This window comes from Acomys minous (assembly GCF_964271855.1).
Source record: "Acomys minous genome assembly, chromosome: 7".
NCBI lineage: Eukaryota > Metazoa > Chordata > Mammalia > Rodentia > Muridae > Acomys > Acomys minous.
In genome coordinates, this window is record NC_140488.1 from 2076694 (window position 1) to 2094191 (window position 17498).

The following is a 17498-nucleotide window of genomic DNA, read 5'->3' on the forward strand; positions in this document are numbered from 1 at the left end:
ACTATTAGGTATCTGCAATCCTCGTTGCATGTGCTTGCGGAAGCCCCCTGGCTGTGCAAGTACTGCAAGGGTCACTGGGACTATTAGGTATCTCAGGTCCCTGGTTGGGGGAGCACCTGGCTGTACGGATAGCTTAAGGGCCATTTAGGGTCATTGGGTATCTCTCGGGTCCTGGTAGTAGGAGCCTGGGGGAGCCCCTGATTGCACAGATACCATATGGGCCATTCAGACTATTCCATACCTCCGTTCCCGGTTGTGGGGACTCAGCGAGCTCCAGGCTGCAAGTGTCATTTAGATGACTATCCATCTCCGGGCCCGGCTTTAGGAGCTTGAATATGGCCTGGCCCATCAGCCAACGCAGAGCACCTGGCTCTTTTATCGCCTCCAGTTCCCAGATTTCTGGATGGAATGGCAGGCTTTACCCCTTTCCCACTGAAGAGGCAACTTTCCTTGCTTAACGTTCCTGGTTTCCCTGGAGGTCTGAGGGTGCAAGGACCTTCCTGCTCCCACAGGATGGAACACCATGGGAGAGGTTGTGGGAAGTTCCCCCAGATAAGGCAAAGTTTAGCAAGTAAGCTGATCCCAGAGGGGAAGTTCTCAATCACTGTGGAGGAATGCAAGTCCACGTGCAGCAAGTGGAAGATGCTGAACACACCCTGTCCTCAATGATTCCACGCAGCACACCACAACACAACACAGTGAGACAACCCACGCGGAAACGCAGGTGATGGATAACACACCTCTACACGGCAAGGGGCCGGGTTTTTTGTTTGAAGAGGTGTGAAATGCCAAGGCAGAGGGTGCAATTAGAGGACTCGTTCCCAGCAAGTCTGAAACCATTTCATGCTTCTTAAATGAAAAGATTCCAAGAAAAGTTTTCCCGTGGTATACATGAAGGAAATCAGAGGACAAGCGCCTTAACCATACCGGAGCCCTTCTGTATCTCTGCGGCGCACATACTACATGCACAAGAAATTTGAAACACAAAACACTCTCGGTTACTCCTATCCATACAAGGGATGAAACACATAAACCATGGCGAATTCAGCTGCAGTCGTGCTAAGGATCCAGTCTTCGTGTGACAGACAGATGACATTAGGTAGTAGGCCACATTTAATTGACGGACCTTGTAAAGTTTGTTTGAAAGGTACGTTTTGACAAACTCACGTCACGTCACTCACGTCTGTCTTACCGGGGCAGTTTAATGGCATCTACCAGTCTAGCCACTCTCGAGGCACAGACTTTCAAAGTATACAGAGCACAGTCACTTAGGAAGCTTAAGGTCGTTTCCATGGGCTCCAAGACAGAACAAATTTAAGAGCAGAATGTAAGGGGAGGACTGCGTCTTCTCCGGTCATCTCTCGGTGGAGATGACAAGGATGGACCATGCACTCTTTGGGCCTGCTAACTGGGGAAAGCATTGCTGAGGTATGAGAAGGCAGCCTACAGGCATCAATGCACTGCCGACTGGTAACTGTGGCGCTACCAAGGAAAACCTGCCACTACTACCCGAGGAGGGCTGGACCTTCCAACAGACATCTTTGCACTGCCGTCACACAAATCCTTGGGTTTATTTGGGTTTTAACAGAAAGCGGTGCCTTTGGCAACAGAAGAACCCAGGAAGACGGAGTGGCTGAAGCTGCAAACTGCACCACCAGCGGCTTCACCAGGCTGGTTTCCGGTCCCCTCACATGGGCTCTTGTTCCTCAAAGGATTATGAGAATAACAGGTCCAGGAGGGACTGTTGAGCAGCAGCAGCACTCTCTTGCTGGCGCTGTCAAGTACAAGGGCATATTAAACGGGTTTAAAGCAAATAGTGCCCGTCCACCCTCCTGTTGTATGGGAAAGACTCGGCACTCACGTTGACCATCAGCAGTTTCATTTCCAAGGTGTCCATGAGACGCCTCAGCTCTTCAGCCACGGAATCTCCCCGAGGGTCCGTCAGGAGCTCAAGTTTCTAAAGTGAAGAGACAGGTGCAGAAATCAGCCCCGGTCACCTTGGCTTACAAATGCGAAGAGCAACATTTATAAGGGAGCAAAGGAGGTAAAGGAGATGGTATGATCACCCCAAAACTAGCACACGCCATGTGCAACGTGAAGACCAAAATGCCCACCAAAGCGACACAGACACTGCCACTCCCCCAACGCCCTGGTACACATTCAAGTCAGGAGCTCTTAGGCATGGGGGCGGCCCAGGGCAAGGGTGCTTGCCTAACACGTGTGAGACACTAAAACGCCTCTCCCGGCACAGCAAGAAGAAAAGCAAGCAGAGACAAATGAAAGCAGACAACATGAGGCACGAGCCCATTTACCGCCATTCTTTGCCAGGCATAATACCCCGCCCTGTACTATGACCACTGCACCCGTGAAACTAAAACTCAAGGGCTCCAACCGCCCCCCCCCCACCCCCCACAGTGCCTTTTTCAGAAACAGCACACACCACATCTAAGCGGTTTTGTTAAATACAGTGGGGAGATGATGAAATTCTGCAGGACCTCTTCCACAGTCTGGTGACGCGGGGACCATAGAAAGAGGAACAACACCGAGACCTTAACGTTGGAATGGGCAGGCAGGTTTCCTGGCCACCGAGTTGTCAAAAGAATGACATTTCAGCAGGAACAGACACTGGCAGTGCAGGCTGTCCGAAGGGACAATCAGAAGAGAGCTAGGGTTGAATCCCTTCCACTCAGTTGTTTTGGGTCATCTTAATTACTCTGGATGATCAAGGTTTTAGCAGCAACTTGAACAAGCCAATTCACATCAAGTAAGTCTGAACAAAACCACAGAATGCTGCATCTAATTCTTTTGTCAATAGCTATGCGCCTTGCAGACAGCATGGGTGAACCTGCTTAGGAGGAACTTACGAAGCCGGGTCTATTACAGAGGGTAACTCTCGATTCACAATCTCCCAGTCTCCCGCTTACTTTTCCCACTGGGTACCACATCTGGGAGCGGTCTTACAACCACAACTGGCCTCAAGGCTGAGGGGTCAGTAGAGACTGCCCCGTTCTTCCTGTGAGAACGTCAGCATTATCTCCTCACAGCGACCTTCAGTGTTGTTTTCCCGTGCCTCAGGTGTGTAGGAATTGAACTGGTGAATGAAGTCAAGCGTCCTGCAGCACTGACTGCAGGCCCTCTGCAGCCTACCCTGTGTTTATGACTTACGCCCTGCCACAGTTTCTTATTTCTCCTCTTTAATTTCTCAGTCCTCGCTCCCTGATCGAGGGTCTGTTCGGTACTGTCAGAGCGGGCTCTGGCAGGGAAAACAGCTTCGGCAGACAAGGAACGGGCTCCAAGAGCATAAAGAGCCAGCTTGAGCTTCCCAGCACACGTATTAAAAGCCAGGCCTGCACCTGGGAGACATCGAATTGACCCGCAGCACTGGGTGGGGCACGGCAGGCAGATCCTTGGGGACCTGGAGAACAGCCAGGCAAGCCATAGTGGCGAGATCCAGGACCACTGAGCCATCCTGTCTCAAAAAGATACGATGGAGTACAGGCCTTTAATCCCAGCACTCGGAGGGCTGAGGCAGGCAGGCGGATCTCTGTGAGTCTGAGTCCAGCCCTGGTCTACCTAGTGAGTCCCAGGGGAGCCAGGACTACAGAGAGAGAGAGAGAGAGAGAGAGAGAGAGAGAGAGAGAGAGAGAGAGAGAGAGAGAGAGAGAGAGAGAGAGCGAGAGAGGAGAAATAAAAAAGATAAAAGATATGATGAAGAGTGACTGAAGGTAGCCAGAGCTGACTTGTGGCCAGCACACATGCGTGCACATTGAAACATGCGCTGTGAGACAAGATGAGGCGATCTGAAAAGCACTGATGCCTTATACAATACGAACAACCCTGGATGAGGTTACCAAGGCAGCAGTTGCTGCTTCTAATGAGTCTCCTAACCACGAGTGAATCCTAAAACTAAAGACCCATTTTGTACATAGGTTTACAGGGAACATGGAACACGAGGATAATGCTGGAAGGTGTTTACAGGCGACTTTCCAAAGGCATCAGCCGAAGCACAGAAAGAATGCCAGAATATTCCATGTCTCCCCCTCCCGCCCCGTGTACAGGTTGCTTTGTCAGAATGTACAACAGACCTCCAAGTATTGCTCGCACAGTGATTTAAATTCCTCCATTCTCTCCTTCTGAAGGGTCAGGGATTGGTGAACCAACTTCCGTTGCTCCATAAACATAGTCTGCAAACACAGACAGCAAAAGGTGTAAAAAGCAATTCAGGAGGAAACAGAAAGCTTACGGAGACTCAATTCTGTATTCTATTTCTGCAAAAGAGACGGAATGAAACAACTGTCTTAGTTTTCCAGTTAACAACATGGCCGGATGCACATGAGACACCTGACGCTACAAAACAAGCTTAGTAACGGGAAGACCACTCATTGGACGGGAAGGGTCCCCACCTAACAGTATTCTAAACATTCCTGTGAGTTCCGGAAGACTTGAAAACTCGGCCATCAGGGGCCTCCGGATCTGGTGAACTCTCTGTATGTACAGAATTAACCTCCAGCGTCCCCCTCTTTTGTCACTCCAGCACACAGGAGCCCACTCCGTTTACTCCTTTCCAGCAAGAGTAGAGCCAACAGTAAGATGCTTAACAGGGATCGAGTCTATAAGACTTGCTTCAGATACTGTTCTGGACCAATATAGGAAGACACATCGAGGGGAACCTTTTGGACCAATTCTGTGAGATAGGGGCTTTTTAAGTATCTCTCCTTCCACACCTGGGAAACTGGGGCCCTACACTGTTTTCCCGAGTCGGCACACCTAGCAAGGGGCTGGGCGGTGTGACTGCGCTGCAATAGGTGGCATTTCAGAGGCCACGCTTCTGACCACCTGGCTGGACGGTGCCTCCAATCCCCCTCGGGATCCCGGCCTCTGCTTCTCCACTTTGGGAAGCCAGAATCTTCAGGAGGGCTGCCCCATCCATGGCCAGGAAGAGGGAGCCCTCATGGACAGCACCGTTCAGAGTCCATTGGCTGCGCTCCCCCACCCCGGCACCCCCCTAAACCTCAGTCCCATCTCCAGTTTATAGGCGAGTCAGTCGTCATCACACCTCCTTCTCCATCATGGCCTGAAGCCTTTCCCCTCTTCTCCTCGGGGACTGGGCTGGTCTGACCTGCAATGCAGCCTCTGAAAGCTGAGTGTCCACCTGCTCTGCCACAGCCACACTGACTGCTCCCAGGCTGCATCCCAGATCACTGTGACAGAAGGCTGTGTTGGGCCTGCTGCTCCTGGGTGTCCACACATGTTAGATCATGAAGGGCTCCCCCCTCAGCATACACTCCCATACCTTCTCCTGCACTCTCTCCAGGCAGTGACTGCTCAGACCGCCGACTACACACACACACACACACACACACACACACACACACACACACACACACACACACTCCACCCCCATGCTGGCTCCTCACTCAGTCATCTCTCCGCAGAAAAAGGAGCAAGTCTCTCCTCACCACAGACAACACCCTGCTTGTCTCCCTGAGCTCATGTCCTGTCTCTTTCCATCCTGACTTGGCGATGCTGACACAAGGGACTCCTTCCCAGCTAAGCCTGATACTCACAGCGAGATTTTCTGCCTGCTTCTTGACTTGATGTGCATCCTCGGTTAACTTCCTATTCAAACTCAGGATCTGAAGAGAATAGTCTTCATAAAGTTTCTGCCTATAAAAGACAACAGTGTGTGTGGTAATCCTGCACAGCATGAGGAAATTGCCCTGAAAGCCCGATTGACTTGCCCTCGCTAACTCTACGGATGGACAGATGGGGAAAAGTTCCTCTGTGGTTTTCCCCCCTTTAACATTCTGACAGGAAAAAGGGAAATGAGGTTGATTCTGTGGTCTTTCACTACCAGCATCTGCTCCTCCTTGGTCGAGAGAGAAGTCCCTTCGCAGCTCCTAGGGCCAGAAAACTCTGGGAGAATTACACTCGGTATTGCGCTGTATCCCACAAGCATCCCTCTTCCTGACAAGTACAGCTTCTCCCTTACTTTCTCCTTCTGGAGAGTTGCTCTGATGGGGATGCACAGCCACTACCATCAGATAATCCTTCAGAGGCCTCCCCAGTCTTCCTCGCGTTCACGCCAGTGAGGATTTCCTTACTGAAGTGTGGCGAACACCGCTCTTGAATTCTGAACAACATCGCAGGTGAGAGGGAATTTCACTTCCTATCGCACTGAACTGCTGATCCACTGAGGGGTCAATGCTTTGAGGCTTCCAAGCTCACTGCACCCAGCATCTGCATGCGGCGCACCAATCTCCCTTACTGCTACACGGATTCAGATGCGGTGTGCCGAGACACCTTATTTCATCCTTAGGAAACACGGCTGACATCAGTTACCACGATTTGAGGGTATCAGACAAAAGGAAGTCTATTCTATAGAAAAACCAAGACGAACACACTCTGCAACAGAGCCAGTGGGCCTCATGGCTGGTCCTCGACCTCTTGCCATCCTCCTTACTAACCAACCGTCAACGGGCCTAGGATCAAAGCACCAAGAAGCCACAACCTTACCTTTGCTCACACTGGAGTTTTAGAACATCCTCCACCTTCTGCTCCATGGCTTGGAAAGACGTGGTGAGGATGGCTCTGAATCCTTCTCTGTTTCCCTGAAGAAAGTTCTGAATGGGCCCTGTATTAAAATGCAATCTCGTAAGCCTTCCCATAATGCTACCTCGGTGGTGCTGGAGAGACGCTTGTCATCAATGCATGGAAATGCTGCGTCAATGGAAAGACTGTCTGCCTCCTCTCCTTCAGCCAGGGATTCCAGCAGCCTATGACCTTAATGTGAAATGGGACAGTCGCACTTTAGTGTCTGTGTATTCCACAGAAAATAGCATGGAGGGGACGTAGCAAAAAGTGTATCAAGTCACCGGGTAGCTTCTTTACCAGACCCCGGCTACAAAGTGTAACCTTAACCAACGCACTAGGCACACTTCAGCTCAAGGACACGTTCAGAGGGACTCCAGGGCCACTTTACGCAAAAACACAAAAGCAGTCCATTAACAGAAATCTCCAAAGGCTCACAGATGAGTAATTAATGCCAGCGAGACAAAAGTGCCCCTATCATTGTAGCCATCGAGGCTTTTAGACAGACCGGATGAGGTAGAGATCCTGGATCATTGAAAGGGGGAGAAACCCCTCACTCTTCTGTGGGAAGGTCTGTGGTGACTGGGAATGCAACCTGGAGTCTTGAGCACAGTAGGCAGGAGCTCTCGCACCCAGCCCCACCCCTAGCCCGAGTCCTGAAGAGTGTCTACATGGAACTCTCCCTCAGAAAATTCTGCAGCTCTCCCAGCCTGTCCTCAGTTTGCAATTCCTTCATTGGTTCACTTGACTAACGTCTGAACCCCACTTCACGCGGGACTCAGTCTGATCATACAATGGTCACAGGCTACCAGTGCTGACTTCAGCTTTCCACTTTGTGTGCTGTTTCTTGCACATGAAACAGTGGGCAGCCACTTAAAAGGGCTTGGCACTCACAACCTGCCTCCCTCCGCCCCCCCACACACAAAAGAACTGGTCTAGTGTACAAATCAGTGAAGCAAAAATGTGGTATTAAAAACAGATGCGGCCCTCGGGTGGATAAACCCCTGGAAGACACATCAGCTCATCCGAGGTGTAAATATCTCACAGCGAGGCAGTAAGAGTCTTTACACCGCAGGCGCTGTGTTCTTCCAACTGAAAACGGACGTGAAGTAGAGAGTTGGCAATGTGAGGAACACAACTCTGACACTGCGTGTGTGAGTACAAGGCAGCCAACACACGTCTCTTTTCTGCCATGTAATAACTTGTTCGCCTTTCACTTCTTTGGGTGAAACCGTTTCCTCAAATTCCTAGTGTCCCTCTCCTAGAACATACCTTCAAATTCTTCAAATAAATCCTGTATTTCCTTCCTGCAAAAAGAAAAAATGGCATTAACTTTTTACTTCAGTCTGTACAGAAGGCCACTTTTGTTGTGTGAGTGGAGGAAGTAGAGTGGGCCATGCGGCCTACACTCAGTTCACGGTTCTAGAGTGGACACCGACTTTTCTAGATCTCTTTGCCTGCAAGGGAAGGGCATGTGCGCACGTGTGACGCCATCAGAGTTAGAAGTGGGGTGTCCTCCTCTACCCGTCTCTACAAGGTCTCTGACAGGACTTGTCGCCTGCTGCGGGCGTGGGATTATCATGTTGTACCACACTGAACATCTGAGCAGCTGACTGCAGGGTGAGTGTTTTGGGGCCTTTGAGCTCCACGGGCCCAGCACGCTCATGGCATGCACACAGCTCACTTACTGCTGCGTCCCTTTCTTTCTTTCCTCACGTCTCAGTTTCTCCTGTTGGGCTGCCTGGCGGTGAGGAAGCACCTGCAACCCTCCTGCCTCTGCCACCCCTCACGCCCTGGGCCTGAAAGGTGTGCATGGGTCCTGCGGGTATGAACTCAGGGTCTGGTTCCTGTACACCCAGCACTCTTCCACTGAGCCATCTCCCCAGCCTGACTCTTCTAAATGTAGTTTATGAATGGGTTTGGTGTTGGTGTTTTGTTTTTGTTTTTGAAGTATCACCTGGCCTGTTGCCCTTCTGTTCCCGAAGAAGGAAAGTTCTCCCTACTGACATCAAGGGCTTCTTCATTGGCGGTATTAAAGACAAAGGGGAAGATATTGTCAGACAAAGTGTGCCGTTCTCATCATCCCCTACAGGAAACAGCTTCACCAAGGGGTTTCTAGAACCCATAGCTACCAACGGCTACTGCCACTTTTTTAAAGAAATCATGCACACAAACAATCCCCACACTCGCATAGACGTACTCACTCATACACATACACACACACACACACACACTGCACGCCTCTAAAGGCCCTGACCCTGGGAGCAGCTTGTGCAGGCACCAGTACACACCTTCCAGACAGTCCCTGGGACCCATGTGCTCCAAGAGAGGCATGTTGACTAGAAAGAGCCGCCTCGTGAGCCTTGCAGGGTTCCTGTGGAGTGGGGATGTCAGGTAGGGGAACCTAAATCCACAAACAAGCTTGAGCAAACCTTATCAGCATCTGGAAGCTCCTGCTTTTCCGACAAACGTCCATGCAACGCATCCACTCAGTGTTCCACCTTGCGAGAGATTTAGGAGGTCCCCTGGGGTGGATGCAGCCCTACAGGAGCCCATCTGTTTCTGTGTTGTTTCGTTACCTGGAGCGACTGCATCTGGGTTCTGGGTGTCATCTGATGGGAGATTTGGATTCTGCCTTGAGCCCATGCCGGCGCTGTCAGTGTCCATCCTGGCCAGAATCTGGATGCCTGGAACTTCAGACGCTGGGAGGGATTACAGGATAGCAATGGGAACAGAAACCAGGACCCCACAGGGTGTGGGCAACAGTCTTGGCATTGTACAGGAGCAGTGAGAGGGCAAGAAGATGTCACCAGTGTCCTTGCCTGCCGTCCCATTTCCCTGTCTGAACCCAGAGCTCCCCAACTCACCTACCACCCAAGGTCAGTACCCTCTGCTGCTTTCCCAACCCTCGCATGGGGAAATCCTGGGCCATGTGCCCATAAAAGGAGGCACCTAATGCTGGAGTCTCACTGGGGCCTACTCAGTCAGCGGGGCCACATCCCCCAGCCCAGAAGCTGTCCCACTTACCCTTCCCAACCCCTGCAGCCCGCATGACCTGTCCCTGGCCTCTGGCCTCGCCTTCTGGGGCCTCCTTGTCCAGCCCCATTTGGAAGTGAAGCCCCTGGTGTCACCCCACAGGTGTGCCTTGGGCATGCCTCTTTGTGATCCTGCTTCCCTAACTCGTGAGGTGAGCTAAGGCTCCTCTCTGATCCCTGTCCCAACTGGCCAGCAATAGAACAGAGTTCCCAGTAGCCAATCAACCCCCACCGCCCCTGCCCCCCAGGCCAGGATACCCTCCTGCCCCAGGAGCCTCCTTCTTCTCAGAGGATGGTCAGCCATACCCATCTAGGCCCCACCTCCCAGTGCGCCTCTCTCTGAAAGGCTGGAAAGGCAGAGACTCCCAGGATGAAGTGGCCTGAACTGGCACCTGTGGGGTTTGGATGTAGAAGCCGCTGGTTGGTGAAGGGGCCCATCCATGCCCCATCCCAGTCACACGGGTGGGGGGGGGGAAGGGGGAATTTCTGCTGAGGCAAGGCCCATGGCTGCACATAAAGCAGGGCCCAGGTGGCCGCTGAGGAGCATAGGTGGAAATTCATCCGTTCCTCTTCTACACGCCACGCTCACACTCGGCTCTTCAATCCTGCCACCCTCTGGACCCCTGTCCCCCACTGCCCACGGTGGTCACTACCAGGTGGAAGAGAGTCTTCCAAACGTCACAACACAGATAAACCTGGACCCTTTCGCCTCAAGATCCCACTCTCATCCACAAAGGGCTGTGGATCCAGGCTGACCCTGCTTTCTCACCACCAGGGGCTCTAGACTCAAACTGCTGACACCCTGTCCCTCACCCAGGTGACCACACTTCCAGGGCACTTGTTCTGAGAGGCCGCACCTCCAGGACTGGATCTCTGATTAGCAAGGACACCACTATGCTGGCATGCCCGAGGCTGCCTAAAGACACTCCCAAAGGGGTGAGGCCTGTCCATCAGCCACCCATTCCCAACTTGAGCCATGCTGCCTTTGCGTGCGCTTGTGCCAAGTGCCCAGAGATCCACTTCCCCTTGAGACCAGCCAGCCTGTCAAGGTCCTGCCTAGGGACCCATCACAGGGAGACGCAGGCGTCTTGTCAGAACCCCGCGGCTTCAAAACACACGCGCGGGCATGCGCTCCTGCAGACACACATATGCGCACCTGTCCAGAAAAGGACACACGCACACGGACGACATACGGACACGCACAGGGACACACACATGGACACACACAGGGACACACACACCCACACACACACACAAAAAAAACAAAAACCGAACCAAACCAAAAAAAAAAAAAACCCAGAGGGTGCTACAGACCTGTAAAGCCCCCACTCCCTCTCCCAGCCCACCGACAGCCCCACCCACTCTTCTAGGGCCCTGCTGCCCTCATCTCCCTCTTTTAAAAAAACTCTTGGCCCTGGTGCTTCGCCCATCCCGGAATCAATCAAAGCTCGCGAAGTCACCTCAGGGGCTCTCCTGGACCCTCTCACTTGGTGATCCCACAGTCCTAACACAGGGCCTTTAGTCTTTCCTGATGCCTCTCAGCCTCCTCTGGAGCCGCACCCCAGGGAGTCCACCAGGAGCAGTCACCCACCTAGGCCCCTCAGCTCCCCCAGAGAGCCACCCTCCCCTCAGAGGCCAATCCTGCCTAGTGTAGGCCCACATTCCAATACAACGCTCTCTGATTGGCTGAGTAACGTTCGCGCATGCGCACTCCATACCAGCGCCCTGTGCCTGCATCATGGGCTCCTGCCTGCCTCCTCCTGAGGTTACACTTGCTTTCCTGACAGAGGATGGCCCATGGCTTCGTTTCGCTGGGTCAGCCAGAGGCACAGGCGGTTATGCCCAACTCCTTATGTGTGTATCTCTGACTGGCTGGAACAGGAAGAAGCAGGAATGTGTGCCAGGGGCCCTGGGGCGTGGGCGGTGGGGTTGTCCCATGTGGAGTCCAACGGGTCACACGTGCGAGGCTGCTATAATATGCGCGCGCGCAAAGAGAGCTGGGCAGATACTGGAGCAAGAGGCCGACCTGTAGGTCCCACCAGCCCACTTGGGCACAGCCTTTGCGCATTAAGTGAAGGGTCCACTGTTCTTTTCTCTCCACGGGGAGCTCCTGGTGCGGGCCGGCCCCGAGGCTCTGTCTGGAGGTCTCAGGTGTTCGTTCGGGCTGGCCCTTAACAGTACTCAGATGCTGGGGAAGACGGTGGACACCACGAGTCCCTGACGCTACCACGCTGTCAGGCTGGGACACCCCAGGCCACCTGTTTCTCGAGCCTCTTCTCTGACCGACACTCCAGGGCACCTAGTCCAGTCTGCAGCTAAAGCCAGACTCAGGCACATTACCCTGTCGCAGGCCCCCTCGGGTCCGTCGCCTTGGGATCCCTGCCATCATCCCCCAAGGGCTGTGGTCCAAGCATTACTCTTCCTGACTCTCCCTACCCAGGAGATGCCCTTTTCACTCACTTGCTCACCTAGGGACCCTAACCTACCACACCATTGGGAGCCTCTTTCCCTTCAGAGATCAGTAACAGCTCCTTAGTTTAGGCCCAGCCATTTCAAGGTCACTGTTCCCAACCCCAGACCCCAAAGCACTTGTGGTGTTTGCTGGAAGGGAATGGTCCCATGCAAGGCAGGCTCTGTAAGGCAGTGGCTCATCCATGCTTGCTCGCATGCATGGCCTAAGGCCGAAAGGGAAGCCTCACAATCCACTCTCTCTTCCCCAGGGGCTGTGGATACAGACCACTTCTGACTTGCCACTGCTGGAACCTCGCCTCGGAGTCCCTTAATATTCAGTCACATACCTTTGCCACCCTTACGGAACAGGGAACCCTCGGAAATTTCTACTTTTAGAGGGACAAAGTTCACACCCAGTTAAAGTCTGCCTTCCCGAGTATACAGTTGCGCTGGTGAAATCACCCCCCTTCCTGGGGGGAGACCATTCGATTCAGGTCTTGTACCAGGCGGCCTTAGTTAAGGTGTGTACTTTGCTGCAATGCAATGCCATAACCAAGGCAGCAGTGGAGAAGAGTTCACTTGGGGCTTAAGGTTCCAGGGGGTTAGTGTCCACAGTGGCAGGGAAAGAGGGTGACAGACATGGCAACTGCAGCTGGAAGCTGGACCTGAGGGCTCCCCTCTCAAACTGGAAACAGGAAGTCAAGAGAAAAAACTCCACATGGAATGAGTCCTTTCAGGCCTCAGGACCTCCTTCCTCCAGCGAGGACTAATCTCCTAAACTTCCCCAAACAGATACAGTTTGATTTCATGGTGGAAAGTAAAGAAAAGGAGCAGGAACCAGAGCAAAGTCTGACCTGACCAGAGAACCCTCACAGCACACGTCAGCCCAGCATGAGGGTGCAGCTGGTCAGATTTCTTCTGGGAATGGCTGAGAGGTTTCTTGTGTGAGAGGAAACCTATGCAGCTGTTGGGGGGCCATGTGGATTAGACGTTCCTGAGAAACGTATGATCTCCTCTTCCTGGGACAGTTTCCCCAAACCAGGCAGTCCAGGCTGACGCCCTGCCTGCCCCAGCCCGATGGATGCGATGGAACCTATCTCCAGAGTGGCAAAGGCAGGTCTTGGGGAACTTCCTGTTTTCCGCAGTCAGGGCATTCTAACATCCAGGAACAGGAACAGGTGGACCAAGCATTCAAATGCCACAGAGTATGGGGCACATCTCCTACAAACCAGCACACTGGTGAAGCTGTGGTGGAGATGCCCCAAACTGGCCCCACGCTAAAACCAATGCAGTTCCCAGAGTCCAGGGAGTTCCTGTGAACTGAGCTCACCCCCAAAGCAACCGGGGCCACTGAAGAGGTGGGGTAAAACTGCCGCAACATGCATGCTTCTGTACTTGGACCTGCTGCTGCTCGCTGGCCCCTGCTCTCCCATCTAATAGAAGGCTACTGAACGGGATGTCGAGGGCCAGTGCCATAAAGCAACTATTGCATGATGTAGTTCTCCTGTTCCCTGGGGGGTCTCTTAGCCATCAGCCCGTGAGGGCCAGGGGGTGGGGGGGGGCCAGGTGGTGGGGAGAACAGAATGCAAGTCCCAGAGCTCTTAAGGCCTTAAGCCCGATGGAGAATGACCACTGAGGCAAGTGCTTCAGGAAGCTAGTTCAACTTTATTCAGGGAGAAGAAAGGCTATTCAGTCCATGGGGAATTGATTGAAGGGAGGGGGGGCGTGTCAGTGCTTCCGGCATAGGTGTACATGATGGGTTGAAATTAGGCACTTTAAGGATGCTCGTTTGCAGTTGGCAGCAAGCTCCTGTCCTATAATGGGGGAACACCATACCTAATTATCCCACAAGCTAGGGGACAGGAGAGCTGGCAGGGAGCTGTGTCAAGGCCCATATATGAAATGTGGTCAGGGGCACCTACGTCTAAAGACACTCTCCAGGTGTGGTGAGGCAGAGAGCAGGGGGCCCTGCTGCGGAGAGGGAGGCCTGCACCTAACACCAAGCTCAGAGTGCCTATCCTGACTGGGAGGACTGCCATCTCAGACAGCAGGGCACTTCCAACAGAGTGATGCAGCTGTGGCCCACCAGAGACATACATTTTCCTCTCCCCAGCTGAAAACGGCTCGATGGCACAGTTTCCAGGAAACCCCGACGCCAAAGCAGGAGCAAGCCTTTGAGCCAGACTGGTCATTTGTGCACGTGTATGGGGGGCCCTGGAGGCACAAGGGCAAGCATGGCTGGTCCACCAGGCCTCCACGCGTCCTGTGAGACGTCAGCCATTTCTCTCCTAACAAACAGACTTAATGGCTCTGTGTCTGCTTCCTCCTGTAGCCTCCTTTACACAGAGCACCTTTTGGTACTTCCTGTTAGAAAAGCATCCATGGCAGGTGAGCGGCCTGGGACTCCTGAAGTGTTTAAAGAATCCACCATGGCTAGTCCTGCATTCCTCCCACTTGCTGCACTCGCTCTCCATTCCTCTTTCGCTTTCCCAAGAAGCACCAGACTGGAAACGTGGACCTGCGCTAGGGAGGAGCAGTCACGTTGCTTCCTGTGTGAGGACTGAACGAAGCCGTGGAGGCCATGTGGTCTTCTTGTCTCCCAACCCTCACCCCATCCGCACCCCACCCGGACCTGCTTTGGGCCTTGGTTTTTCTTATTTATTTTTTTAACAAAAGGAAATTGGTGGCCAACTTACTTTTGTAGTTCCTGAACACATAGGGGTGGGATATTGGAAGGGAAGTTGAGGCCTAAACACCCCAAATAAAGTAGAGTTTTTAAGAAGAGCACTAAGCCTGGCGGTGGGAGCTCATGCCTTTAATCCCAGGACTCAGGAGGCAGAGGCAGGAGGATCACAGTGAGTTCAAGGCCAGCCTGGTCTGCAAGCGAGTCCAGGACAACCAAGGCGATTACACAGAGAAACCCTGACTCGAAAATAAAATAAAATAATAAAATAATGAAATTATGAATAAATGAATAAATAAAAGAGAGCACTAAAGTACAGGTACAGCAGAACCGAGACCTACTGGGTAGGGTTTGAGCTTGTAGTGGGGCTCTGTCATTTTCCAAAGACATGCAGACTCATCTCAGCGCTGTATCCAACACTGGCTGAAAGACACCTGCCTATACCTTTGCCTTGTCCACGCATATCTGAGTAGGCGTTTATGGCTTTGGTATTTTGGATGGGTGTTTACAGGAGCATCTTTTGTAGTGTGCTTTATTCATGTTTATTACTCAGCCTAGATGTACACCTAACTCTGAATTAAGATTTATTGTTTCTTTTCCAGTGCCTATTTCTCAAAGGTTGAAAACTTTTTGTACAATCCATTTCAAGTCGTCTCATAATATACTTGTAATTTTCCCATTTTTGTATTTGTATAGCATACTGTTAAATAGAAAACTTGTCTCATAACACTGATTGTCATGATTTTTCATACTCCCCATTTTCATATTTTCCTATGACCGACGCATCTCTTCTTGTTTTTTTAAATTTAATTAAAATTTGAAGTTATCATTTTACAAATAAATGACATCTGCGGTGTTATGTGAGCATAGTGTATATCCAGCCACCATCTGCAAACCTTCACTTCATCCCAAATTTGCTATCTTCCAATGAGCGCTGTTCCTAAAAGTCTCTCTTCGGGTTTCAGGTCCCTGTGTGTGTGTGTGTGTGTGTGTGTGTGTGTGTGTGTGTGTGTGTGTGTGTGTGTGTGTTTCACACATGAAAGGTAACAGGCTTTACTTGGTTTTCTGTATCAGCTTGTTTTCTCTCTCAATGCCTTACAGCTGCCTCCATGTGACTACAAATGGCAGAATTTCATTTTTATAGACTGCTGAAGCTTTCAAATAGTGTGTGCTTTTATTTTTATTTTTTAAATTTTCATTAGATGTCCACTTATGCTGCCTGTTTATGTTTTTCTATATCTGCCGTACTAGGATGGTCTGATGAAATTCTTAATCTCCATTTTGGCTCAGGAGGGCATGACAGTGTGGTGAGATCACAGGGAAGTGGGCAGCTAGAAGAGGTAGTGTCAGTGCTGAGAGGGATGGGACAGTGCAGAGCTACTCCAAGATGTGACCCCAGCTGAAGTTGGGAGGGGTGTCCACGCTCAGCACACGCAGCTGCCGCTGTTTGGAGCAAGAAGTAGGCTGTAGCTGTGACCTCCTTGCCCAGAGCACACGGAGAGGTCTTCAGCTCCAGGCACCAGGAGGTTGTTGCAGGTTCTATCTGGCTGTCAGCCCTATATACAAATGAGATCCTGTGGGGTGAAACCAGCTGCCAAAGAGGTATGCTGAGGGTGGGGCCCAGAGAGACATAAATCAAGGGGCAGGGTAAGCCAAGTGTCAGATGGGTGCACAGAAAACCAGTATATGGTGTGGAGTGTGAGCCTCGGGGATATGGCCTCTTAAATCCACAAAGTCAGGGCAGCCAAGGCCGTAGGTGGTGGGATGCTTCAGGTGCAGGCAGGCTAGGTTACATCTTGTTCACCTCTATTGGGGGGGGAGGGAGCCTCCTTGTCAGACCTTGCTGACCATCCAAGGACTAATCCTGAGTTGTGATCCTAGATGAGCCTAGGCCCCACATGCTGCCTCTGTTCTGTCTGCATCCCTAACCTGACTGCCTCTGCTCCCTGGTCTCCTAGGAAAAGGCCATCACTCTGACCCAGCTGGCCCAGGCTGGCCCAGACTGCTTCAGAGACAGGAGGTGCATTGTGCGGAGCATGCCTCACACAGGTCCTCCTCCTCTTCCTCCAGAGAGGCCTGTCAGTCCTCCTCTGCCATCCCTGCCTGCCGTCCACACCTGGCCCCAACACCACTGTGTTCCTGCTGCTAAGCCAGCCTCACCTTCTGCCCCTACTCCCACATCATCCCCGAAGGAAAAGTTAGGGACAGCAGCCTGTACGTGGGTCACCCAGGACCATTACCACCCGATGTGATTCTTCCACTATGCCCACCTCACCCTCTGCCCCCAAACACCTGGGGGTCACCCAGAACCAATCCCAACCCCTGTGTTCCTTCATCTGGGGTGACCCCAGATGACCTCTGACCCCAAGCCGACTGTGGGTCACCCAGCCGCACTCCCACCCCAGTGTCCTTTCAACTTGGCCCACTTCACTCTCTGCCCCCACTTTCTACTCCTAACTCCTGCACAAAGGAAAAAGTAGGGACACCAGCCTGCGGGTCCCCCAGCAGCACCCCAACCCTCTGTGTTCCTTCAACTAGGCCCACCGTGCCCTCCTCCCCCCACTACCACCTCCTGCCCCGAGGAAAAGGTAGGGACACCAGCCTGTGTGTCCCCCAGCAGCACCCCTACACCCTGTGTTCATTTAACTAGGCCCACCTCCCCTCTGCCCTTAATCAGCCTGGGGGTCCCCCAGCAGCACTCCCACCCCTGTGTCCTTTCACCTAGGCCCACCGCGGCA

The 17498-nt window shown here is 52.4% G+C and overlaps 2 protein-coding genes across 2 annotated transcripts in view; one reads left to right on the top strand and one right to left on the bottom strand.

The window, feature by feature from the left end:
* The window catches only part of LOC311601584 (X-linked lymphocyte-regulated protein 3A-like), a 79767-nt gene that overhangs the window by 28094 nt on the left and 34175 nt on the right, over positions 1-17498 (top strand). The window lies entirely within an intron of this gene.
* Positions 1695-8663, bottom strand: LOC311601586 (X-linked lymphocyte-regulated protein 3A-like). Its single transcript, XM_084789111.1, has 7 exons — positions 8549-8663; positions 7864-7898; positions 6517-6634; positions 5568-5667; positions 4086-4184; positions 1862-1957; positions 1695-1774 (listed from the first exon to the last, which is right to left on the bottom strand). Exons 3-7 carry the CDS (start codon positions 6561-6563, stop codon positions 1715-1717), a joined length of 402 nt encoding a protein of 133 aa, XP_084645237.1. The 5' UTR covers positions 6564-6634; positions 7864-7898; positions 8549-8663; the 3' UTR covers positions 1695-1714.

What these genes read in the sequence shown, in the direction of transcription:
- LOC311601586 (XM_084789111.1), bottom strand. Translation starts at nt 6,563, where the DNA reads ATGGAGCAGAAGGTGGAGGATGTTCTAAAACTCCAGTGTGAGCAAAG. An exon ending in AGCAGGCAGAAAATCTCGCT is followed by an intron (nt 4,185 to 5,567) that starts GTGAGTATCAGG and finishes CTGTGTTTGCAG; the next exon opens with ACTATGTTTATGGAGCAACG. An exon ending in TGTGCGAGCAATACTTGGAG is followed by an intron (nt 1,958 to 4,085) that starts GTCTGTTGTACA and finishes TCTTCACTTTAG; the next exon opens with AAACTTGAGCTCCTGACGGA.